The sequence below is a fragment of the Periophthalmus magnuspinnatus genome, chromosome 1 (assembly GCF_009829125.3).
Source record: "Periophthalmus magnuspinnatus isolate fPerMag1 chromosome 1, fPerMag1.2.pri, whole genome shotgun sequence".
NCBI lineage: Eukaryota > Metazoa > Chordata > Actinopteri > Gobiiformes > Gobiidae > Periophthalmus > Periophthalmus magnuspinnatus.
This window is the reverse complement of record NC_047126.1, coordinates 26,323,166-26,350,772: the sequence shown is the minus strand read 5'-3', so window position 1 is coordinate 26,350,772 and position 27,607 is coordinate 26,323,166. Positions and strand designations below refer to the sequence as shown.

General features: G+C 37.8%; 2 protein-coding genes across 4 annotated transcripts in view; both read right to left on the bottom strand.

Moving 5' to 3' along the window:
• usp34 (ubiquitin specific peptidase 34) overlaps positions 1-6,430 on the bottom strand; it is a 58,542-nt gene extending 52,112 nt beyond the window's left edge. For all 3 annotated transcript variants that reach the window (XM_055224005.1, XM_055224008.1, XM_055224011.1), the window contains exons 1-3: positions 6,095-6,430; positions 1,439-1,529; positions 708-973 (exon numbers count right to left, since the gene is read on the bottom strand). In XM_055224005.1, the coding sequence (XP_055079980.1) occupies positions 708-973; positions 1,439-1,529; positions 6,095-6,137 (400 nt within the window). In that variant the 5' untranslated portion in view covers positions 6,138-6,430. The remainder of the gene's footprint in view (positions 1-707; positions 974-1,438; positions 1,530-6,094) is intronic.
• A 2,557-nt stretch (positions 6,431-8,987) lies between these two features.
• xpo1a (exportin 1 (CRM1 homolog, yeast) a) lies at positions 8,988-27,000 on the bottom strand. The gene is made up of 25 exons (XM_033975656.2): positions 26,413-27,000; positions 25,254-25,386; positions 24,893-24,994; positions 24,475-24,547; positions 24,328-24,389; positions 23,715-23,759; positions 22,913-23,094; positions 22,525-22,573; positions 22,322-22,441; positions 21,324-21,452; positions 20,785-20,943; positions 19,729-19,911; positions 17,816-17,954; positions 16,911-17,092; positions 16,548-16,704; positions 15,901-16,064; positions 15,454-15,588; positions 13,749-13,932; positions 13,086-13,192; positions 12,815-13,009; positions 11,799-11,967; positions 11,168-11,302; positions 10,316-10,475; positions 9,541-9,637; positions 8,988-9,158 (listed from the first exon to the last, which is right to left on the bottom strand). The coding sequence occupies exons 2-25, from the start codon at positions 25,377-25,379 to the stop codon at positions 9,012-9,014; spliced, it is 3,201 nt and encodes a 1,066-aa protein (XP_033831547.1). The 5' UTR covers positions 25,380-25,386; positions 26,413-27,000; the 3' UTR covers positions 8,988-9,011.
• Positions 27,001-27,607: the final 607 nt, after the last annotated feature.

Here is a 27,607-nt window from a genome sequence, read left to right as displayed (position 1 = left end):
GTGTAACAAAAAATAATAATGTGTTTTAATGCAGGACAAAACAAAGAAAAGCTAAACTAAACCAAGACAAGCCAGAACCTAGGACTGAACCGGGACTTAACCAAGTACCACCTTAGAATAACTAAGCACTAGATCAGGTTTAATCAAGGACTAGAATAGGTTTAGGTAACATAGAACATTCAGATAAGGTAAACATATTGCTGCAAACTTTTTTCCAACAGATTTGAGCATAATTTATAACTTGCAAACTTGGCAAACTTGTAAGAAAGAGCCATGTGTATCACTATTGATACTTTGTAGCTGATGTCATCTCTGGGGGTGGAAGCTAAGGCACTGTGCTGTCTGAAGATCTGCAACTCAAGTTAGACTTTAATCTGAGCTTTGTTTTCACACAATCTGGCCATAAAGAACTGACTTAGCTGGAACTACAACAGGTGAGATAATTCGTGCTGTTAATCAAATTCCTCTGAAATAATATTACAGTCATAAGCTAGCTAGTATCAGCCAACAGTTTTGCAGTTAGTCCCTATCACCTTTTTGGGAGAGATCGCTAGATTACTCATACATGCATGATGACATCTAAAACCTCTTCACATATGTTTCTGATGAGGGAACAATGTTAAAATATGATAGAAAGCTAAATAAATCAATATGCATAAAACCCCCTTTAAGCATTACATTTACAATAAAATCCAGTTGTGCAGAACCTTTTTCCTGTGCACTCGGTTCATCCTCTTCAGCCGAGTCCCTCTCCACGTTGACATGTTCGTCTTCTCCCGGAGAAGAGGGCCGAGGGGGGGACACCGAGCCTCCCGTAGCCCAGCCCGGAGCTTTGGGAGCAGGGGGACCGCCGAAGGAGCAGAGCCTATCCCGGAGGGTGCTGATCTGGGCTATCACCAGGTTTATGAGCGCGTACACCAGCTGATTAAACACCTCCAAGTGCTTGTACTCTTTGAAACAGCACAAACATTGTCTAAAAAGAAATAAGCCAGGATTAAAAACTGTAATGTATGAAGCTATTAGTGTTGTCACTAAAACTCGAATACTGAGGAATAGATCCGAACACTATTACAGATTCCAATACCATGATAATAAAAAAATAATAGAATGTGATTTTCAACATCAAATCTTAGTACTTTCCTTTTTTTTATCATGTGGCCTTACATCTGTGTAATCCCTCAGTAATTCTGATAGTTTCCATAGCGGTCCATGGGTGTATACTTGTCTATGTGTCTTATACTTGTTCTGATAGAGCTCAAGAGCATTCTAAAGGCATTCAGGAAAGGTTTATTTCTGTCCTGTAGATGTGACTTTTTAGTATCAAAACCTGCTCAAATGAATATCCAGTTTGGAAACAAGTTTTAGTATCTATTATTTTCTGATTTTCGATACTTTTTCAAAAGTTTTCAATTAAACATTTTCATGTTTTAGCACATACCTTTGAGTCCAGGAGCTGATGTAGCCCAGAACTCGTAAAGCATGTTCCTTCTTCAACTGGAACCCTCCTTCACTGCTGTCCGCGTCGGAAACTAAACAGAGAAAAAACAGATATTTACCATTTATTGTTAGAAAAACAAAAAATAAACTATAACAACACCAACTTCCTTTCTCAAAATCTTTCAGATGGTGACTTATCTAAGACATAAGGGCGAGTTGTTTCGCATATGGTATGAATTTAGTCCTGGACAGATAGATTGTGTTCAACTGGAGTATTCAGGATGCTGCGTCTACATGCCACAGTATCCTGACTTCTCACCACTGATGCCATACTGAGAATGTGCGAATTGAAGTTACAAATAGAGTAGGAGCAGCAGCTTTCCCAAAAGACTCCAACTTCTACCGGGACTTTTTAAGTAATAATATTTTATACCTATTAACAAAATATAGCAGTCTACTGTACAATAAAGCCATGGTTTAGCACCATATTAATTCTGAGCCCTTAGTGTTGCTCTCAACCTAAACTGCCATGCTGGGATGTCATATCTCTCCCACAGTTGCCATAGTTACCACTCTAAATATCCAGGATACTCTGATTCCTCATGTATCCCGGTTATGACAGTATTTTGGTTGTGGTTTACATGCGCACATGTGGACAGAGAGTATGCCAGAATGGTAACTGTGGCAACCATGGCGAAGATATGGTAGGGAGCTACAAATGTCAACAACTTTGCCAACTTCAGGCTTTTTATCATGTTTCCAACAACAAAGAAATAAGATATAGATTCAAACAAGAGAATAACACTGGAGCGCTGTCATAGCATCAGTAAAAGATGTTTTTAACAAGTGAAAAATACAGCCTCAAAAAGTCTATTCAGTTTGACAGCAACAGCCACAGAACTTAATACAGTGTTAAACAACGGCTTTATTGAACAATAGGTGAACAGTAGACAGCAATATGTTGTTTATAGATATAAATTGTTTCAAAAACTCCTAGTGGATGTTTGGGAAAGTTGCAGTTCCTACCATATTTGTTATGTCAGTTTGCGCATGCTCAGTGCAGCACCAGTTTAGAGAATGATGATACTTTGTCTACATGCCACAGTATCCTGAATACTATCAGAATATTCCAGTGAGAGTATCCTGGTTTCTCATAACAAGAATACTGGCTTATCCAGGATACTGAAATCAGGATACTGTGCATAAATAGACACAAAAAACTGAATAATCAGGCATATTTTACCAAAAATGTTTAAGAAAGTAAAATGGAAGCACAAAGTAAGTACAAAGCAGTGGACGTGTAACTGTGGGGCTGAAAACAGGAGTTGAAAATAAGCAATCTTGAAAATAAGAAATTAAAGATTGTTCAAACATGCACAAATCACTTCAAATACATGTTTGAGAGGGAAAATGAGAAGGGGAAACAACTAACATGGTTAAAGGCTCTGAAAAGTCGCTTTTACAGAGAAGGTTTGCTTTAAACATGCATTCTGAAACTTTTTCGATTGGTCTGGTCTGCCATCACTTGCTTGACTCCAAGCAAGATTTTATTGCTTTGCCTGAAATGTTCCATAGTATGACATTAAATATATCCATTTCCATATAGAAAAGTAGATGATGCCAACAGGCCAATTTACAGATCACTTCTGTGCTGAGGCCTGCTCACAGTAAGAATGCACGTTTTACAACGTATTTCACTGCAATAAAAACAAAAATAGCCTGGACAATTTTTAGACAGTGGCCTTCAAACACTGTTCTAGGTGTGATTTTGATTTGATATTTTTAAGCCTTAAACTGTTATTAGCAAATGTGTGCCAACTTTGAATACTTCTGTTAAAGCCATTTCCATAAAGCTCTATTAAAACCTGAGCTCTCAGACAGACAGACAGCAGTTACACTGTGGGGTCGGGTTACAGCAAAGTTACAAAAGGCTCAGATTTCTCCAACACAAAAAAGTCACACAATCAACTTTTCAGCTCAAACATTTAACTTTTTCTGCTGTGTCACTCATTGTTCAAAGTCAAACAGAGGAGACCAAGTTTGAAGCAAAACAACTCAAAACAAAGTAAAAACATGAGTCATTTTAGCACTAATCTCAAGGTCAAATAAAAAGCCTGTAAGATTTAAGTGTACACTACAAGGTTAAAAACTATGTTAAAGTAGTGGTAGAATTATAAGAACTGTATGTAGCTTTTAGGGCTGTAGTCAACTAAAGAGATTTTTGGTCAAATAAAGAAGTGCTATCAGTGCAAATCAATTAGTTGACTAAAAAGGAGGCATGGCAAAAGCTCTCAAAACTTTTGCATATCTCTATGTATCTGACCTAAAATGCATTCACAAGACTACACAGGAATTCATGCAAAAATAACTATTCATGCAGTACTAGGAAACAATATGTTTATATAAATACAGATTAAATTTGTGAATCATGAGCATGATCTGCCTTTTTACCTATAAATGCCAAAAAATACCAGTTCTTCAGCTAACTCACTCACTCACTTCTTCTTTCTGCTGTTGTCCCATATAAATCCTTATATTCGAAATAAAATGATTAGTTTTAGTTGACTAAGACTCCATCAACCGGTTAATTAAGTTAACAACGAAAGGAATACAGCCCTAATAGATTTCAATTGCCTTGTAACACGTGAAGAGTTTAATTAGTGAGATATATGGAAGGGTGGGAAATGTATAAGCCGTTTTTAAAAGGTTCATTCACCTTTAAGATGTAGGTGAAGCTAGCACATTTTAAATCATTAACGCACAAAGTGACAAAAGTCACTGAACAAGGCAAAAGAATATACTGACCACAGACAACAACTGAAAATCTGGAGGGGAAAGATAAGCCTGACAGGGACCGCACAAACTACTCAGAGAAATCAGGAGTCTAACCCGCAACCTCCTTCTTGAGAAGAGGAGACAGGACAACCACTCTGCACCAGTAACACATTTAATTGCTTGGCATCTTAAATTGAGATTAAATGAAAATGTAGGTATAACATTAAAAGTGCACAATGCATCTTTTCTGGAGATATTATTCTTTGCCTAGAATGTTTCATGGTATGGCATTAAAGTTATCTATATCAATGCTTGTGAAGTTACAGGTTAGATCTGTGAAGAAGCGACCCTGCTCTCACAAGAACGCATATTTTTCAGTAATATAAACTAACAACTGACTTAATAAAAGGTTAAACTGATATTTTAAATGCCATACTGTGAAACATTCCAACCAAAGCAATGGCATCTCCATGGACACAAGCAGGTAGTGTACCAACCATCAAAAATATGAAAGAGTGCAGCTTTAACATTTCATCGTTTAAACACAACTTTTTTAGCAGACATGTAGTTATAACAATTTGTAAATAAAATGTCCAAAATGTATAGGGTAAACATGTGTATATCCAGAATTACATATTACCGCAAAAATTTAAATGGCTTGCGCCAATGCTTTGAAATAGCGATGTGCCGTTTGTGAACCAGCCGGCTCTTTTGAACAGTTCCTTAACATGAACAATTAGAGCAGGATCTAATTTTTTAAAAGAACCAAATCATATTCTCTCCAATTTTTATACTGATTAATGCAGAACCAGCACAAAAATCAGCACAGCTGTAGGTAACAGATGTGTTACCTACTGATATGTTTTTGTGTACAAAAAAACATATCTGGCATCATGGTAACAGTTAGTTTTTAAAAAAATTATGATTACTGTAGTACACCTTTTTATGTATATTCTGCATAATTTCTAAAGGTAAACATACTCCCACTCTCATTTTAAACAAATCTGAGCCTCTCTGTGATTAGTTTGTATATAAAATGAGTTCCTGTCATATATATATACATGGTAAAAGGGCCTGTCTTTTGAACGGCTCTTTCAAATGAATGGGCAAAGATTAGGATCTCCTAAAAGAGCCTAAAATTGCATTGCTACTTTTAAAATGTATTCATCTGTCCAAGAAAAAAAAAAATTCACTATAATGAGAAATGTCACTTGCAATCTACTGTCGATTTCTGTAACCTGGTCCAACTTGGGGCTAGTTTGGTCAAATTGTTATTATTCATTCCCTAAAAACATAGTTTAATTTAAAAACGTGAGATTATCTATTAAAACCCCGTTATAATCGTGATATTGTGGTTCTGGTGGTGGTTAGAAGGCCGTTTGTTGACAGAGAGGCCCCAAAACAATAGGTCTCAGCGGAGTGGACATCCAGACCTGACAAACACGTCAAACAAAGTAGGTTAGCTTAGCACGGCTAGCAACTTAGCTTCTTAACCAAAACAATTACCAAATTCTTCCCAAACCATCGCAAATAGGGATTCATCCATTGCATTTACATATTTCTATCAGTTGCATGGATGTCACGTGTCAAAGCAAGCGTTTTGTTGCGATTTGGTAAATTTTGGGGAGGAGTTAGCTAGTAGTAGTTTGCATTTCAGTTGACAGGGCCCTGAACTCAAAATGGCATTCGGATGTGCAACACACAAGATTTTACACAAACTATTTTCTGTCACAATTGGTTTAAATTGTAAAACAACTTCAATGCATTCACAGATTAAGCCAACAAGAGATTTTAAGACGTAAAGTTTGTGTTTAGCCTAGCCAAAGAGCTAACATTGAAGTAGCAGCCAGTTTAGCCAGTGGGTATAATTATGTTTACTTACTTTCATTTAGAACCTCCACCAACTCGGCGCAGTTTTCACACATTGTTCATAAAAAGGGGGAAATCTAATGCACAAACTCAGACCATTGCATCGCAGACTGTTGATGACTGAGTTGTTTTTGGGGGTGAAAAAGGCCCGATAGTGGGAGTGTATGGCAGACTTGGTGAAGGTTATTCCAATGGATGCGAGCCAGGGCGCACGGGAAATGCGCCGAAAACGTGATTGCATCCGATCCACAATCATGAACAGTTACAGTTTAGAGGCACTGGAAAGGCAGAATGCCAGTCAGACTCCAATCTGAGCGAGACTTGAGAGAGTAGACACAGCAGCCATGTTGAAAAGTGACGGGAGGGGGAAGGAGCAACACACGGCGGCGTGGACGGCGCTCGGGAAACTTCGGCTTTTTCCGGACAGCCTCTCGGAACGTGTCGTCCTCTCTTCGGGAAATAACGCGAGAGTTCTGTAAGTTATGCTTTTGAAGGTCAACGTTTATGTATTATGTATGCATGTGAGGGATTGTTATCAAAGTAAATATCTTGTAGCGTTTATCATTGATTTCAGGTAGATTATGGTGGTACTAATAGTTTTCATTTGAATTGTTTTAATCTCATATCATTTGTGGAGTATATTTGCTGAGGTGGGTAGTGCTCAGTTACATCTACTTGAGTAACTTGAGAAATTGTACTTTTCATAGTACTTTTCTAGTAGCATATTTTTATTTCTACTTGAGTAATATTTTTTATTTATTGAAGTAACAGTACTGTTACTTGAGTAAACGTTTTGGTTTCTCTTCCCATGGTCAGTAACTCTTTGGTCAGTAAAGCTTTTATGTTGACATTTGTTGACATTGACATTTGTTTCTTGCCCCACTCCTTCAGATATGATTTAGTTTGTCTCATGTTTGTGCCTATTGTTTCAAAACACCAAATATACATTATTAAATGTTTTCTTCTTCCAAATAACTTCAAATTATAAATTAAAAGTTACATCCTGTCAGTTACTCTTACTTGAGTAGTACTTTCCCCAAATACTTTTTAAACTCTCTTTATTTTATTTATTCAACCTATACTTTGTAGTTCAACTTGAGTAATATATAAGTTACTCTTACTTGAGTACAATTTTTGCCTACTCTACCCACCTGTGCATGCATGGGGTTGTTATCAAAGTAAATATGTTGCAGTGTTTCTCATAGATTCAGGGGAGATTTTGATGGCACAAAATTTTAAAATTGTATTATTTAATCTCATATAAATGTTGCTTATTGCCTATATTTACTTTTTAAGCAGTATTTTTGCCAGTGTATAGTCCAGTTAGTTTTTAGAGAAGGCGGGCTGTCATAGTCTTCTGATCTTTTGGTAACGTAACCACGCATGAATATAAATACCATCAAAAGTTTCCACCCATCAAGGCTTCTATAACTAGTAGAGATTGTATTAATTGCCAAAATGTAGAAAAATACTAAACATACTTGTAAACAACATTGACTCACTGACCCAGAGCAGTAATTTTACTGACTGATGGCTATATTCCAAAAACATAACTGTTTTAGCAAAATTCCTGTTTATCAGAACATCCACAAAATTGAACAGTAGTATTAAAACTATCAGTGGTTGCAATATACTTAATATAACAGCAAGTATTTAGTAGGCCTCTTTGCAATAGTCATGTTAGTACTTTCATAACTAATAATAATATATGCAATTAAGATCAACTGTTGTTTGCATGTTCAAGCTGTAAATGTAGATGTGACATTATACATTTTAAATTTTATTCTAATAATTACTTCCTGCCTCTCCAAAATAAATCTACCTAGAAACTAGATACTAATTTTAGCAGGTGTCAATACTAAAAAAGTCACATTCACAGAACGGAAATAAAGCCTTCCTGAATAGCCTTAGACTGATCTTGAGCAGTATCAGTAGTATAAGACCATAGACTATTATACGCCCACTATGGACCACTATGAAACCTACCAGGATAATTGAGGGATTGCCCAGATTTAAGGTCACATGGTAATATAAAAATAAAGTACTACAATTTAATCTTGAAAATCACATTCTGTTGTCTAAATAGTGTATTTTATTATCATTGTAGTATCAGAATCAGTATATTTTAGTATATTGAGAACACTATTAGTAGCTATGCCAGAAGTAAATCAATACTAAACCCTAAATATTATAATCTTAATTAAAACACTATAGATAAAAACAAAGACAACTTGTTTTTGTAAAAATAGCCAACTTTATCTTCTGAGTCAAAGACAGCTTTTCCAAACAGGATATTTCTCCTCATTTCCATCTCGTAACCAAAATTTCCACAAAAGAATGAAAAAAAATAAAAATCAAAATCAAAACGACACATGACAAACCCAGAAGTTGACCCCTCACCCCTCGAGTTTACATTCAACCTGCCGCTAAACTGTGCATCATTTTATATTACATATTAACAAGTGGGAGGGAGGAGAAATGAATAGACCTTCTGTATTAAAACTAGGGCTAGATTGGATTGATAGAAAACTTGTTTTTGATCAGTTTGCCTGTACAAGCATGTCTTTGGATAGAAGAGGGGACAGGATAACCACTCTGCCACAGTAACAGGACATGCACACTCCACTCCGAGACATCAGAAGTCCAACCCACAACCTCTTTAACAATCCAATCTAGTCCCAGCCAATTCAATACAAGCAACAGAAAAAGAAACATTTGACACAGAAATTTTAGTATAAAATATATCAAAAACAAGACTTGGCTTTTTCGTTTAGATGGGCAAAGGTATATTGTCATTTACATATTCACAAACATTTGGTCAGCCATTTTGAAATTCAATCCTTCACACAAAAGTCTAAGTCTCCCTTTATTAGTTTCATCTTGGTCCAAAAATTGTTATTGTTTAGTTTTTTTTGAGAATTCTTGACCTTTTAATCGCACATTTCTTCTGGGAGTTCGTGGGGGTTCAAAATTCCTGGCACGGAGAGCTGGATTTTGTGTTTTTCCTCTTGGGCTTGACGTAACGCAGTTTCTCTCTCCTCCAGGAACAGGTCGGTGGTGTCCTCGCCAGCAAATTCCTAGGAAATAAAAATATGCATTGGAATAAGTCAAAGAGAGGATATTACATTTCTGTAGGGTATTAACTGCCAACACATAGCCTATTTAGATCACCATGTTACCACTCCTCCTTCAAAGCGTGCCATCACAACACAATCAGCGCACATCCTGCTAATGAAACTACTACACATTGAATCAGGTTTGTCAAGTTATAGTCTGCTGTTTTGTATTATACTTTTGTATATTTATGAAGTGTTTGCGCGGGAGCATGGATCATGTAGGCTTGTGGATAGGATCATGCTGCTAACAGTAAGAAGCATTCCAATTGTTCTCATTACATGGACAAATAAGAACGAGAGGGCATCTGACACAGAGTTGACAATTTATCCAGGTAAACCTCACCTTGATCTGAACAAGGAAGTCCCTGAGGTGCTCTTTGAAGGCAGGAATGTCCTGGTTCAGACTGAAGAGGCCGGTCACAAACACTTTCACCTGAGCGCTGCACAGAGAGGAGTCATGTTAAACTCTCACCAACAGGGGGCAGCAGGGGACAAGGGAGCTCCAAGGTTTACTCAGCCCCAAATAAAAATTTGTGAAGAAGTTTTTGATTTAAAAAAAAGTTTAAAAGTAAGAACATGGAATAAAGTAAATGAGTACAACTTTGGATTGTATTTTTGTTATTCATCTAAAGAATCTCTATAGTTTAACCTGAGCTGGACAGGTCAAAATACTTTGGTGAAATTTGCAGTTTAACTGTCAGATTGCAGATTGTTGACCTGGTTTATGGTTAATATCTCTGCGTTAATTTTAGTTTCACGTGGACAGGCCCAGTAATTGCAAAGTTCAATGTCTTTGTCAGTATAAACAAACAAAAGAGATTTTTTTTTTCCATAATAACTTTAGAAAAGTGGTGCCATTGTTTAACCTCAAAGACGTGATTGTTGCCAGTTGAAAGGACTTTAAGTCATAACATTAATATGATGTTTGTGGAGGTAATCCCAAACAATGATAAGGTTCAACATTTGTGAATCATAGGTTTGGAGATTTCTTTCAAAAACAGGGAATCCCCCATAGTGTCCCTCAGATGGAGGGCAATGGCCCTGTGATATTATCAAATTCTAGTGAACACAAGATATTTACACCTTGGAGCCCCCATATAGATCATGTGTGTACTGACTCTTGAAGGTGTGGGAAGGCGTTCTTGAGCAGGTTGGCGGTGTATTCCTGCACATGGGCTTGGTTATTGGCTGGACTCGAGGCACTGAGGGAGACACTGACTTTGCCCTCTTCCACCAGGTTAAACATGTAGGCCAAGATTGTGGCGTGCATCGTCAGACCTGGACATAAAACAGGAATTAAAATGAGGAAATGTACAGTGCATGGAAAAGTTTTATAATTAAATTGGAGTTGCAGCCTTTGAGAGATGTTAAGTGCCATTTCATTAGTTTGTGTTTAATTTTGCAATTATTTTGGTAATACATCTTTTACAGCGAACTTCAGGCAAACCCTGTAATTTAGACTAAACACTTGCTGGAGGCTAACTGACTATGTGGTAACTAGATCTCAGGAGCTAAGCAGAGCTAGGCCTGGTTAGTACTTGAGAGATGGGATGAGAGACCAGTTGGAATACAAGGTGCCACAGTAGGGCATCAGTGGCAAAAACTGTTGTGTCCTTACGCAAAACACTTCACCCACATTGCTTGGAATGAAAGTCGCGTGTGGCAGCCTCACTTCTGTCAGTTTGTGGCTGTGTAACTGTGGCTACAATAGTAGTTTACCACCACAGTGTGATGTGAATAATGCACTGTAAAGCATTTTGAGGGTCTTGAAAGGCGCTATATAAATCCAATGCATAAAAAATATATTTGTATTTTTCAAAACGTCCATTAGATAAAATGAACAAGAAGAGCTCCACACGCAAGACAATAAAGTACTAATCTATACAGCACATTGAATAGCTAATTTTAAAGTTGTATTTTATGGTCATTGCACAGCCCCAGTCTTTATGGCGTCTGCAGTGACCTGTTACCTGCAGTGTGTGAGGTGTCGGTGACCACAGAGAAAATGTGCTGTAGGATGTCACAGAAGTAAGTCTGATAGAAACTCTGAGCCGCTGTCTCTTCGGCCGATACATTCTGCAGCAGAGATAACAGGATCTGAAGCCCTGGGAGGGACACAAGTGCAAGGTAAAAACACAGCTCTCATTCAGTCAAATCAACATCACAACTATATAGACTTCATGTCTTTATAATAAGAACTGAGTCTTTGGGATGACTTCATTTTAAAAAGATGTTCAAAAGATTCACATTTTTAGAATAATTTATATTTAATGATTCACTATGCAACATTTTTGGAAGAGGGTTAGCCACCTGCTTGTCTGGCAGATATAGCTTCGCCTGTAATGTTCCACAGTATGGCATTAAACTCAAGGAGACAAGCAGGTCACACCTCCAGGCCAAGTTACTGTCAATAGACACATCTTTGCAGATAAGGTCATCAACATTCCCTGATGTATGATGCCAACTGGAGGCTATGCTCTGTCTGAAGTTATTCAAGTCAGACTTTAATCTGAGCTTTGTTTTTACAAAATCTGACCATAAAGAACTGACTTAACTGGAACTATAGCAGCAACAAGTTTCTCTCAAATAACATTACAGTACCGGTGTCAGCGACATTTCTCATGGTGTGTTTAAAGGCCCAGATGATGGAATCCAGAATGAGTTTGAACTGAGCTGGAGCAATGGAGAGGAATGCCTGGAAGCACATCCCTGTGGCTGACAGCAGCAGGTAAAAGAAGTGAGTCCTGTGCTCCGGGAATTCCTCAAAGTCCTATGAAGACAGAAAAAAAACAGTTTTTAATGAGGTATCAGTTAGCGTTAAGTACTGTTTATAGCAAGAGGTATCACAGTTAGGCTTAAATGCTTTGTGAAGCTACAGCCAATATCAAAGGGTACTGTGTGAAGATACAGCCGATGTCACGATGTTCTGAGATTAAAAATCTGATTTACAGAGGAATCTTGCCTGTTAAATCCAGAATGATTTCTGCATTTTCATATAAACTGATATCAGTCCGGTCCTCACTCCCTTTGTCTCTTTGTGTCTCCCATTGTTTCAAACCCGGCCAAACATCATCCAATCAGATTAGCCTTTATCAGTGACGCATGTGAAATGAAGGTGCTCAGTGGTCACCCATCATTGACAAAAAAATCTAATCAAATTCATCTCACCTCAGATTAACAGTTCAGTGTTTATTCACTTATTGATTTTGAAATCCGCCATGTTTTTCAGCCCCCATGATATTTTTGTGTTATTTTTTTCCGATATGAACCATGCATGACTGTAAATCCACCTGTCAATCATGCCCATTTGAAAATGGGGAGATTCACAGCTGACTGGACTCACGTCTTCATAAAGTGTGTATTCTGGATCCCAGGCAAAGAGGAATCTTCTTTGTAGGAGGAAACCTACACATTCAAATTTCACACAGAAAGGTTGCAAAGTGTCAGGAATTGAACCTTTGTTGGCGTGTGGCAGGAATGCTACTGTCAGTGGAGTGAACATTATATTCTTAACTGTCATAGCAGTGGCAGAAAAGTAGAAATCAGAATCAGAAGTAGCAGTTGTAGTAATAGTAGTTGCAGTAAAAGTAGTAGCAGTAATAAAAGTATTTTCTGACCTTGTTGATCATGTTGAGCGTGCACTCAAACACTGCGTCAAAGATCTTGGGGATTTCCGGGGTGATGTGGACTCCCAGTTTGTTGACAATGGTTGCTATGGTGCTGAGGACCTCGGGCTCTCGTGCCGCAGGGACATTTCTCTGATAATCGATTAACACAGCTTCCAACAGAGGAGGTACAAAGTTCTCTGCCACCTACAGGACAAAACAGGAACAATAGCTCTAAAACAAGGTCTATACCAGGACTAAACCAAACTAAACAGTCTTTGACCATCTGCGGGTCATTGGAGCGAGTGACCCATCCAGAGATCAGCTTCAGCGTCTCCTTCTTCACTGTCCTCATGCTGCGGATCAGGGGCTGCTTCGTAACCATCTCACCTAGAACAAACAGCAAACAGCAAACATGTTAAACAGGTGGGTATACTATTCCCATAGTGACCTAGGAGGTATGCAAGGATCTTGTCTTTACTTGGTATGATGTTTCAGTATTTGGAGGCCCAGGCTAGCATAAAAGTTTTAAACAAGCTGCCGGTTATGTCCCTCACACTTCCCTCTTTAAAGAGACAGTATTATGCTTCTATGGGGTATTAATGAAACTACTGCGCATCGCATCAGGTTTGTCAAGTTGTAGTACATTGTTTTGCATCATGTACTCTTATATTTATGGGAAATATTTGTGCGAGAGAATGGGTGACATAGGCTTGTGGGCTGAGCTTTGAACAGAATCTTACTGCTAACCATGAGGAGGGTTTAAATAGTGCCTGGGAGAGATCACTAAATTACTGAAACATATCTGAAATACATATAAAACCGTGAGATAACAAAGTTATAACATGGTAGAAAGCTGCAAAATGTTGATTTAATATAATACACCCTCTTTAGTGTATCTAGTTTTTGACTTAAATTTTTCCTCTCCCCTCTCCTGTGCACTGACCGTTGGAGCTGACTGCAGAGGAGATATTCTCACTCAGACACTTGTACACGTTTAACATGTCGAGGTAAATGCGACCGAGCTGCACCACAAACGGGTGTCCCACAGCTTTACACGCGCGAACATTCGTCTTCAAGATGGAGCCCAGCTGTCGCACTGTCTCTGCGTCCTTCAAGATGTCCACGTTCTGAAAAAGACAAGACATTTACTTATTTACTTCACAATGAAATGTGAAGTTTTTGACCACTTGATGATACTTGGCATGTTGACATGAAAACATTTGGGATATGAAGGGTATGTCAAGTAATAAAGCTTTTAAGTTGCATTACAAATACATATATCAAAAATATGGAATGCATATTGATTGAATAAAGTTTCTTAGGGCCATCACATATACATATATATCTTTTGATACTGAAATCATATAAGTTTTGAATATTATTATGTAATCACCATTTTTATACTGAATTTATATATTCTTTGAATGTTGTATCTTTTTGGAGGTTGTCTAACAAGCACCATACTAAAAGTGAACCCCATCTAAACTAGGTCAAAGGTAAAACGTGAATTATGGGAGATAGTTGGTCCCTTGCAGAAACTCCTTTAACTGAGTTAAGGCAACATTGTAGGAGGTGAATCATGTCGCCTGACAGCCACGATGTTTATACTAGAGTGGAGCATCTTGTGATAATACTGAAACTATGCTAAAAGCAATATTGTGTGATATGAATTGGGGAAGGCTTTTGGGGTCTGTAGACGCTCCTTTACAGGGTGGTCGGATGAGACTCAAGGCCGGAAAAATAGACTGGTGCAGCCTGGAGAGATGAGTGAGGCCGAAGGGAGGAACCTGGGCTACAACCTACTCAACATAATATTTGCATATTCATGTTTCATGTTATATTTTTATGTTACGGGGCCAGGGAAAAGCAGACAGACCGCCTGCTGCACACACGAGGGATAGATCATATGACCCCGGGTCCTGTATTAGATTGTAACTGTCAGGGGAATAAACGTTTGAGATTTGAACTGATTGAATCCAGTCGTCATTTTGATAGAACACGCCTAACAGATATCAGATTTTCTTTTTAGAAATTATGGTGCATTGTTTAAATTATTTTTAGAATTTGTAGGAAAAAAAGCTTGACAGCAGTAATAAGTACTGAGGTTTGTGTGGAAGCCAAAGGTGAAGAGCCCAAATGACCTAAAACAAATATGGCAACGCCAACAGACATACTTAGCCTATTTTCACAGACAAACTGACTATTTAGGTTGTGACAAAAGTGCAGAGGGAAGCATTTTGTGTAGAGAAAGATGTCTGTGGTTTTCCCAACTGAATTTAGCTCAAGTTAGATTTTTTGGCTTGTTCTGCTGTTGTCCAATCAGATTCATATATTTGTACTGACATTCCGTGTTGTCCTGATCGTTTCCAGCAAGAGCCATTCCTGATAAATGTGTAGAACTAAATTCAGAGCTAGAAATATCAATCTGGTGTGAGCCAGGTTAACTTTAGAGTTGACTGTATCCACATTCTAGCTATAGTGTAGTTTAGACCTGTATTAGCACTAACGTAGACCCAGAAAGGCTGCAATTATGTAAATAGTATGTCCTCTTCATAGAACACAATATTCTGTCTTTTAAAAGAAAAAAGGTTTTTTTCCTCCTGAATCATGCAGCCCTATGTAGGCTGTTGCCATGTGGAGACCCTTACCTTAGTGGCCTGTTGGATGATGCTGTCCCACACTTGGTTTGGCAGTAACATGTATTTCTCTATGAGCAGCTCCTGAACAGCCTGATCCGTCTGAGCTCCAATCATGTAGCCCACTGCCTCATAAAACGTGTGCACCTAAAATGGGTAGAGAGACAGAAGCATATGCAGATACAGTACCATGTACTCGAGAAATCCAGGGGTAGACTTATGAATGGCACTGAAACAAATTTAAATTTCAAGTGTTACATTTGATCAAAGTCCTCTATACTTTGTATAAATGTAATACTAGCAATCTCACAATAATTTGAATGCCTTTGGTATGCCTATCATAAGTTTGCAACAATACTTTATCATTTACACAATACCTATGACAAATTGTTTCAAGCAATAGCATTAATACAAGCTACTGCCTTTTTTAAAAGATATATTAAACCCTCCAAATCTGACCTGTTGCGGCTGCAGATCACAAATTATGGTGTTGATGTTGTTGAGGATCTCGTCGATAAAAGGCATCACTTCTCCAACCTGAACCTGAACAAAATGGCGTCTGCATTTCTGAGCAATTTTAATGAAGGTGTCACAAGCCATGTCCTGCACGCCGTCATGGGTCTCTGACAAAACAACAGCAAAAATGTATTAAACATCAACATACAGAGGATACAGATCATCCAGCAAATGTTAGTGTGTTTGATAAAATGAGTAGCAACACTAGTGGAAAGGGGCCATAAGTAGGTCACTAGTTTGACTGAAAAGTGAATGAATAATGCACTAATTTAAGAGACTTGCATGATTCCCCTACTCATGACATTAAAGACGGGGTGATTTTACCTCTATGGGATATCAATTGCTACAACATAATATATTACTTTTTATTGTTTTGAACGTATTAACATGTTTTATTTGTTTTGAACGTATTAACATGTTTTATAAGTGTCACTTTCATTTTTGACCTCTCCCTTTGCTCCCCCTGTTAAGTCACTCCCCCTTCAGAGCGCAACCACAACACAATAAGCGTGTCCCGATAATGATGACACATACATATGACATATACACATACACACACATACACATCCTCTTCAGATCTCTGTCCTCACCATGCATGAACTCGAACAGTTTGTTGACGACTGTTTTGAGGAACTTCCAGTGTGCCCGGAGGAAGCGTGGGTACTGTCCCACGATGTACATGATGTTTGAGGCAATTATGGCCTTGTTGTCTTTGCCACGTTTCTGCTCACACAAACCCAGCAGGTCCTGAAAAACACAGAAACATCACAGATAAAAATCACATCACTTTGTGTTTAGGGTTTCATTAAACCAGGCTTCTTATTCTTCAGACCTTAATGACTCTGACAAAGAACCTCTTCCAACACTTCTCAAAGTTAAGTCTAGACCAGGATTAAACCAGGTCTAAACTACGACTAAACTAGGACTAAACCAGGTCTGAACTAGGACTGTACCTTGATGACTGTGACGAGAAACCTCTTCTCATCCTCCTCATGCATGGCTCCACTGATGGAGCCAATGGCCCAGCAGAGCATATTCAGGTTCCTCCAGCTCCACTCAGTCCCGTTCACCTGGTTGTGGAGCTTCTCTGTCATGATGCGCTCTGTGTCGGCGTAATCCAGGTGAGTCAGGTACACTGGGAGAGACAACACACGAGGGTCTTTTATTACCCCATATTACCCCATATTCTGATCTATGTTATAATGTTTAACATGCAAATCCTGCTTTAACACACCCCAGTCAAAAGTTTGGACACCTTCTTTTTTAATGTAGTTTTTCTTTGAGTTTATAACTTTCAACATTTTAGATTCATACAGAACACAATATATGAAGCAAAACGTATGGAATTATGTAGGAATTTAAAAAAAACCTAAAATCTGTATTGAATTATTTTGAGTTTATTGTTAACTACATTCCATATGCGTCATTCATAGTTTTGATGCCTTCACTGAGAAGCTACAATGTGAATAATCATGGAAATAAAGAAGAACCATAAGTGAATAAGTGTCTCCAAACTTTTGCTGGTTGAGAAACTAACACACATGACCATTCACACAGACTGTTTTTCCTCGAGTGATGCAGAAAAGAGGGAGCCAAAAACTAAAACAACTCTGCCCATACCAGTCCATCTTTACCACATTCAGGGAATAATTTAGCTTCATAAAATGCTTTTTTTTATAAAAGAAAAACAGATATGTGTATAACAGTACACTGTATCTATACAGCATAAGACAGGGCACGGTTAGAAGGGAAATCTCCAGATTTAGACTCTGGCTGTAGCACTCATCAAACTGAAACACAATGCTTGTCATTTCAGATATTTTTTCCCAAATCATTCAGCCCTAGTTTATAGTCTTACCCAGAGTCTCCCTCATGTTCTTGTACAGGTTGATGGCGTCCGTATCCTTCATAAACTCGCGCACCACTTCTCCCTGATCGTTCTCCACCACCAGCACCTCCTCAGGTTTGGCCATTCTGCTCACCATCAGCAGACGCACCTGAGGAGACCACAGAGGGGCTTTTTCAGTGGGTAGGTTATTGTAGTATTTTACTGGCTATGCTAAACAGATATTCCAATAATCAGCTCTGAATTTTGGTGTGTTTACATGCTCAAGGGAAATCTCAAATCTCTGTTGTATTTGGAAGACAACGTACAATGAATTTTACTCTTTCCATCTTTAAAACTCCACCATCTTGTACATGTGTCTTTACTGTGAGAGACTTGCATCTCAACAAACCTGACTCTTATTTGGCCTGGAGGAGAGCCTCTTCCAGCTTGTCATCATGAAAATGTTATTGTTTTGGCTGTAATATTCCACAGTATGGCATAAAACCCATCTATCCAGTATTGTTTGGTATGTTTTTAAGTTTACATACGTAGTCAGGTAGTTGATGTGACACATTCGAAAATTTACAGTGTTGCTTTGACAATTTTTCTTTCATTTATGTCTAAACCCCACCACACACTGAGATTTTTCAGTCTTAAACAATTTTTAAAAGTGTGACAAAAAACACAGACCACAGACACAAAGAAAATTGGGTGAGATTTAAAATATCTGACTGCAGCGAAGAGACTGCACACTACACTAGCTAAAAGTTGTGAGGAAACCTCTTGTCAGCAGTTTCCGGTCTTCAGTAAAATGACTCGTTTTGAGATCAAGTGTTCAAAAGCATTGCACTTCTACTTTGGATGCAAGTCAAAGCTGCTTTATTATTATTTGTGAAATGTGGTGCAGTAGTTCAAATAAATGCCTTTTAATGCACAAAAGGCTAACAATAATTTATAGAGGATGTAGTCACTATTGATAATCTGCAGCCACCCGATCCTCGCTGCGTGGATGTAGACAGACGTGTGAGGATCTACTCCCGCCTTTTTTCTTTTTAAAGAATGCTGTTGGATTCATAGTCCCATTTTATGGACTGGGTGTCATTATTTAAGGAGGACACATTCTAATGGATAATACGGATGAGAATGATGCATTTTAACTTTATGAGAGGTGAGTAATAAAGTCACCTTTAAATTATTTCCAATATTTTCTATAATATTTATCTTGTGCCTCTGTGTCCATCACTCCAATCTGCCCCAGGTGCTCTGTTTTATTGGGTGTTGCCGTGGTGATGTTTTGTGGTTATGAATTTACAATATGACAGAAGCTCAAAATCATACTGACACCAAACACATAAGGAGTACAGCGGCTTTAGAACTGCATATGAGGATCCAAAGTCGGGGAGAAACAAATTAACCTCTATTGTGGCGGGCTTTAGTTTGCCTTTTTTGCATCATGTTCCTTGTCCTTGTCATTGATGCACTACATTCATCCACACCACATATCTGTGTGATGTTCAACATTAAATCGTTACCAATTGAAACCGAAAGGTTTTTAATTCAGCACTCTTCTCTTTGAATTTGAGTTGTTTGTATTGTGATTTGAATGTCATTCTTATTCTTCTGAATAAGAATTTTGGATTACTTCGCCTACGAATTGTGCTATACAAATAAACTTGCCATGCCAATTATGGTCTTACATCTTCATAACCCTTCATCCAGATATGTTCCATAATGGTCCACAGGCGTATTCTATGTGGTCTTATACCTGTTCTAATACAGCTTAAAATCACTCTAAAGCTATTCAGGAAAGGTTAAGTTCTATCCCATGAATGGGACTTTTTAATACTGATAGCTGCTCTAGTTTTGATAATAATTTTAGTATCGATTGGTATCTGATTTTCAATACTTTTGACAACCTGGGAGTATTAAAGCACCGGTCTTACCTGTGAGAGCACGGGTAGGTACAGATGCCTCCTTGGGGGCACGTCTGACAGCAGGGGGGTGGAGGCAGTGGAGAAGGGGCTTTCTCTGTACAGCTCTGCAGACAGGTGGTTCCAATACTCCAGACAAATCTTAAATATCTCCGTCTCCTCCACCTCCGAGACCAGCAGCATATAGTGCAGAGCCTGGACCAGTTCAAAACATAAGGATTTTAGATAACAGAAGAATAAATCTTGTTAATATAAGTTATCAGGTGAAGTTCTTAGGTTGAGTCAGACACAGACCAGATCAAAATTGGGATTAAAAAAAAAACCTGGAACTAAACCAAGATTAGAACAGGACAAAGCCAGGTTTACATCAAGACAAAACTGTGCCTTAACGTATCCAGTATAGATATTACTGATAGTAATTGAATAGGTATCATTTTAAGTGTTTTAATCATCATAGTATAAATAAAGCATGAAATTTAAAACAAATGTCATTGTACTGTACTATCCCATTGTAACCCCATGTCCCCCCTCTGAAGGTAAAGGTGTGGTTAATATTATATCGAATTCCTCCAAATCTGTTATTTTGTTATTATTAGTTTATGCATGTGTGTTGCGGTCACATAGCAACCTGCACTCAGAGCTGTGAACTTCATGTTGAAGTAAGATGCAATAATTTGGGTGAAAAAGAACATCATTTTTTCACTAACAATGCTTTGTAAATTGGATACATTTTTTTTTTTTATCTCATGTCTTTTCTTTATATATCAATATTTAAATAGGTTTATTGTATTGTAAATTAAATTTTAATCAGTAATCTATGAGCTAACTGTAATCAAACTTATTTTGTTGCCACTCTTTTCTGGGTGTTTTATTAATTTACTTTTATTGTACTTTTATTTGTTATGGAATATTGGTTGGATCGCCTCACTCTCACAGCAGTGTGATTTGCCTTTTTGTGAAACAGTAAACCTTCTGAACCTGGACTGAGCCTCTCATCTTTACCACAGCACCAGAACACAACAAAGAGCCATATCAAGAGGGGTAGACCAGTTACACGTGTCACTGTACCTCCATGAGCGTCTCTCGGAGATTGGGTCTCTTCTCGATCAGCTGGCCGTGCTCCTTCAGGAACGTGCAGAGGAACAGACTCAGGTTCTGGATGAAGTTCTGCTCATCATCTTTACCGCTCGAATAGGCCACGCGGATGTTTGTATTCAAAGGCAGCATCTAAAACAAGAAAATGTGGAGCCATAAAAACAGGCAAATTTAGTTTACACTAGTTGAAAACTGAGCAGGAGAACAGGATAGAATTCTATGGTGTATGCTGTTTAATTGTTATATTGCAGATTTATTGACCTGGTTTATGGTTAATATCTCTAATTACTGGACCTAGCCACATGAAACAAACTGGCACCTGCAAGTTCAATGTCTTTTCTGTCTGTACACAAGTACACAAAAGTAAAATTTCCACAAGCTTCAGAAAGTGGTGCTATATTTGTCGGCCACAAGTTTGGATATTTCTTTAAAAAAACAATCTCCCATAGTGTTAAATTATCTGTAACAGTCCAAACCACCTGTCACACCTGTCTTTATGCTTGAGTTTTTACCTGTTTAAGTTGGCACATGGTCAATGTGAACAGATTGACAAACTGCTCCTCGTATTGGCTCACACTCACTCCAGCAATCTCTGTCAGACACTTTAAAGTCACATTACGGAACATTGGTACGTTCAGGAACTGCAAAACACACATTATTATTGTTATTTTCATCATCAGAATTGCGTTAACATCCTCTAAACAGAGTTGAATTGTTTTACACAAAATGATTAAATGACAAGGAGCCATGCGTTATGTAGTAAAAGCCTGTTCACTGCCTCCAAATGCGTCAAATATCAGTTACTTCTGTGTTTTAAATAAAGCTAGCCCTACATTCTAGATTCAAAACAGTTGAGCATTTGTTTACCCATTGCTATGATGGCCCCAGAGCAGTGACATTTTTATTTGTCCGTCAAAATATGAATATAGCAGACAAATCCGGCACCTTCTTTCCCCAAGGTTTCTCTCACTAGTGTTAGCAATAGTTTTGACAGTGTTGCTAAGTGCCCACTCCCTGCTAAACCGGGGGACTCTTGTGAGCTATAAGCCATGTTAGAATGTTGTCACCTCATTATAAACATACCTGGAGTTGTGTTTTGATTCATTCAAACATGTTTGAGTAACACTTCATCATTAGTCAGTCTACATCTTCAAAGCTCAAAATGCTCTGTTCCATCTTGTGATCTCATGTAGTGGCAGTTTTCAAGTTACCTTTTACCTTTTGTTTAGTGAAGATTGGATCTTCCAGGGCTGAAATCATCCAAATGATTCTAGTGAAGGTGTATGTAGTAAAAACACAGTGGAGCACTGTTACCACATAACATCACAAGATGAAACAACTGTTTTCTGCTTGAGAGAAAAACTCAGGCTAAACATGCAAGGTCTATGTGTTAAACATGTGTGAATGAAAACACAACTCCAGATATGTTTTGATGAGAAAACAACATAACATAGATCAGAAAATTTGGGTCCTTTAAGAGACTTTAGAGACACAGACAGTGCATTTGTACCTTGTAAACCAAAGTGCTGATGAGCTTAGTCTCAAAGATGTATCCCAGAGGAATCCAGTTCAGGAAGCGCAGAAGAGTCTCTAACGTGGCATGAACCAGAGGAGCATTCTGGGAGTTCTCCTAAAATAAGAGACAAAATATGGAAGTTTAATGAGTTAGGTGTTTTAAATTGTATTTTTTCTAAATATGAATAATTTTCTTACCATAACAAACTGGCACAGCTGAAAGATTTGCGAAAACTCGTTGCACATGCTGAAAAAAAAAAAAAAAAAAAACCACATTTAAAGGAGGTATTTTACTTCTGTGGAGTATTAAGTGCTAAATTGGTCTCAGGGTGTGCTTAGATTTCAAGTAAGCATTTCATTTTAATCAGATTTTTTGCACTAAAAAGGTTGGCAGGCAGGACATGGCGTGGAGTCCAAATCAGCTTATCCCCATCAAAAGCACAATAATATAAAAAGAGTATTTCATTAAAAACTTTCTATATTAACTGTAAAACATTACTATGTTTGGCCCTCAATAATGGGTATGTATTTAAACCCAACTAGAAAATAGCATGGTGTAGCATATATTTCTCTTTTGTGTCCTCACCTGTCCTTGAGGTGCTTGGCTTTGACCTGTGTCATCTGCCCACTGCTGAAGTCAAACACCTCTTCGCTCAGCAGCTTTAGGATGATCATGTTGTTCTGACAGAGGCTTTCGCTTGTCCGACTCGCTCCAACAATGTCACTGATGAAGGTGGGCCAGTGCTTTGGCCACTCCTGCTTCAAGATCTGAAGAAGAATGTACAAACAATGAAATAAATAAGGTAGCCTAGTTTAGCTTTGCTTATCTTTCATTCCCAAAGCATCAACTTAGAAACAATATGCCTTGATTTATAATAGGCTATAGAGGCTATGCAAATGACATCACAACCTCTGAAACTTTGAGTTGCTAAGGGACATGTGTGTCACTGGTGAGTAATGATATTTTCTTCTGTAAAAGCTCAAAAAACATCTAAAATGTGAAAACTGCAGCAGTTTAATAACAAATACAAAAGTCTACAGCTCAGCTAAAGATTTAGTAAGTCCTTGTCACCAAAAACAAGAAAATCAAGTTAACAGTAGAAAAAAAGTTAACAGTAAGATAAACAACGGGACACTACAGACACGCTCACATCACTGATACAGACTTTGGGATCAGACATAGTTGACTGAACCTTTCTCTCCTTAAATAACATGTTTCAGAGTCCTTGTGTTCAGGAAAAAATTACTGAGGGGGGACAATAGCTCCATGGACAAAAATGAGGTGACAAAAAGCATATTGTCAGTTATGCTGCTTGTATTTCTGCCTCAGTGCCACTCAGTCGCAATGCTGACATTCGTGCATGTTTAAGTAGTAAAATATCATTTACCTGAACCAGGATCATGTTGAGCTTTGAAATGTAGACTCCCTCTTTCTGCAAATACATTCAAATACTCCATTAACAAAATAAATGGTCGTGAGTAGTCAATCAAAGCAGTAATGGTAGTACTAGGTTCTCTGGACCCCAGTCCGCCGTACATCATCTCAAAGTCACTAACCACTCCTTTAAAGATAGTGAGGTACAGATCTTAGCCAGAGAAAAGAAATGGTTTCCCCCATATATAACTCCATCTTCAGACCCAAAGCAAACAAAGAAAACAAAAAACAATAGAGCGAGCCAGTAGGGCCATTAAGGCTGAATGATTATGCTAAGCAGGGCTCAGGTACAGTGGACAATAGACCTAGCCGACAAGCAGAAACTGCACACAAAAACTGTTTACAGTTTCAGTGTAGTTAGCTCCTTCCTTTAGATAGATATAAAGGCAGCAATCTGACAAGAACTGAATAAGTGGATTGGATGAGCAGTGAAACGTCTTCACTCCTACAACTTTTTGTCCAGTTGACAGATTTAACTTTGGCTTTTCCTACAGATCAGACCTGGGCGACTGAGGAATTACAGAGACAGTACTATGTACTATTATACAGGTTTGAAGAGTACTGACCTCCACTGTGGTAGGATCTGAGGATGTCTTGATAATCAAACCAACCACGTACTTCTTAATGCCTGTAAATATGATATGAAATTATTGTGATTAAACATTAATCATACCTGCTTTAAACATGAATTTATAAAGTATTTTGAGACTCGCCTTCGCACTGGTGTCTGGGTAGAATTTTCCAACGTGTTTTAATCACAGCTTCCAAAATCTGCAGAGCGTAATACTGCAACAAGAAGGAGCAAGACATTATCCACAAGCAGGAGTCTAACCGACAACCTTCCTACTGAGAAGAGAAGGCTAGCAGTGTTGTCCCATACATTTTGTTCATTGTTGTTTGACTATGGTGGCACAAATACTTTCTATATTATTAATTTCTTTAATTTGTTGAGTTTGAATGTCACATTCTTTTCAAACTTTATGTTATGTATGGAGCAACAAAGTCAGATTTTGTTATGCCTGTTTCTGTGAAACAGTGAGACAGGATAATCATCTGCCACAGTAGGGTGGGCGGGGTGGGCATCCACATTTCAGTCAGAGACATCAGGAGTTTAACACAACCGTGCTGTACCTTGGTTTTCATGTTCTGAGAAAACTCCAAAATGGTGTCAACTCTGGTCCAGGCATCTGGATGGTCTTTTAGGTTTGTTAGCACCTCCTGTGCCACACGTTGCTAAAAACAAACACATTTGATTATTAAACTTACGTAACTATAAAGGTTATTTATTCTAGTGAAAGTGTATAGAGTGTAAAAACACAATGGAGCACTTCCTGTATTACCACATGATATCACAAGGTGGAACAGAATGTTTTCTGTTTGAGAAAAGTACTCAGTTTTATTTGTTTATAAAAAGACAAGATACAATTTCAAATCTGTTTTTGTGTCATATTGCCCATGTCTACATTCCAGTTTTTCTTGCAGTGGTCCTCACCTGTGACCCAATGTCGTGGTACATGGAGTTGACCACATTGTCCAAAAGGTTGATGTCCAGTTTCTGGTTGAAGTCCAGCAGTTGTCGTGCTGGGTGATCGGCCAACATGGTCATTTCAGCGGGCATAGAGCTTCTAGGGATAAAAGGAGGAGACACAGCTTAAAGACTAGAGAGATATAGGCCTGTCGTAGCATCAAATTTTGAAGTACAATATATTACTGAAGAAAATATAAACAATAAATGATAATACTGAACCTAATATATACCACTGACACAACAACCATCAAACAGGATTATCCCAAAAAGACTATTATAAATGTACGATATTGTTAAAAAAAAATAGCTGCAATATATAAATTATAGTATTATTGTTTATTTAACCCAGTCTAATACACTTAAAGTTCATATGACAGATCAGACCACCCATTTTACTAAAACTGTTCAAATCATTACATGTGAGATTTTGCTTAACAATTCACACTTCTTGTCCCAGTTTGGCATTTTTTAGGTTTGAAATTTTAATTCCAAGTTAAACATCACACTAGACATCAAACTAGGGAATTTTATAACCAAAATTATTATCTGACAAATGAAACCGTAAGAAAAAAAATATTTAAGTAATGTTTGAAATATCAGAAATATGTTTCTTGTATGTCTCCCTAGTGTGACGTCATCAGTGTTTTACAACAATCTTTTTCGTGTAATTTTCAACGTTTTCTCAACTTTTCTTCAAAAACTGCTTCTTGATTAGTGTAAAACTATAATTTATATTTACAACAGATATTATCTCACCAAATAAAGGTAAAATAACCGAGTCATAAAAAATAAAAATGAAGTGTCAAACGCACTTTAGATTTTGTAATGAAGTTGACGTTCCCATAATTGATGCACAAAATGTTAAACAGCACCCTCTGATGTTGAAAACTAAAAATGCGTCTGCGGTCGTCTCCGCACCATCACTCCCTGATATTGCTGCTAGAGTTTATCAAATCTTTTACAATGGAAGTATTTTCGCACAAGAAGTGTAAAACCTGAGTATTATGTTAAGAATGGGGTAAATATAACAAAAATATCTAAAATACTGAATTACTTAAAAAACTTGGGGTGATGCTGAGTCTATTTTAGCTCATACAGGTTTGGGATATTAATAAAAACTTACCTTTATTGTCTTGCCTTTTAGCCGAAATCAATCAGAATAGGAGGATTTTGTGCAGAAGCGCCGATCCTCACGTACAAACTTGGATGTGTTGATTCACCGTGATATTTACGGCTAACCTTGATGCTAACGTTAGCTTTCCTATTGAACTCCAAATTAAATACTTATCTAATCTTGCCGATACATTTAAACACTCCCAGTTGTTTCAATGCGATTTTATGTATGTTCTCTTCCAGTGATCAGAAATATACAGAAAAAGATGACTCGGGAAAACCTACGAGGCTAACAGCGGTACACTCGGCTACAGCAAAGTCAATTGAGTTTTAGCTTAGCTTCCTTAACGCAGCTAGGCTAACTCTTCAGATTCACTCTACAGTAGCCTAAATAGCGGGTGGATAAGCTCTCAGTGAGTCAGTTGGTAGTTTATTTCTGTCTCTGTTCGCGGACACAGTAGCGGAGCAGTGTTGTTGCGTTTCGTGCGTGGAGCTGGTTCTTCTTGCTCATGCTTCAGTCACACTTAGACCGGATTAAACCAGTTGAAACCGGGATGCTCTTCTCTCACGGCTCGTTGTCAGCGCCGCGGAAAATTTGGACCTCGGCTCTGCCCACAGCCGCAGCGATTGGTGCAAATGGAGAGCTACGTCACATTATGGGAGGGATCTGCATGTATTAGGTTTGCTTTAGGTTTCTAAAGTGTTTATATATATATATATATATATATATATATATATATATATATATATATATATATATATATATATATATATATATATATATATATATATATATATATATATATATATATAAATTGCATTCCTAGTTAAACACTTTTTTTCTGATTCTCCTGATTATGATTTGGAGGATCAGGGTGAGAATATAAAAACATAATAGTATTCATAAGTGATATTTTGAATGGAATAGTCCAGTGAATGGGTCTCACTTTTTAGATATTCCAAGTTGTTTTAGGACCGTAACTACTGCAGTAACATAATTTTCTCTGCAAACAATTAAATATCCTGTCTAATAATCAAATCTAAACCCCAATGTTTATAGGTATAAATAATCCCCCTGTTGTATTAATATTCTCCACACTAGGCAATGTGTCTCCATGGTCACAACTGCTCTAGGGCTGATTTACAAAGGCCTGCCAAATATGTGTGTGCCAGTCCACTTCTGCATTGAGTTGTTTTGTGAAACA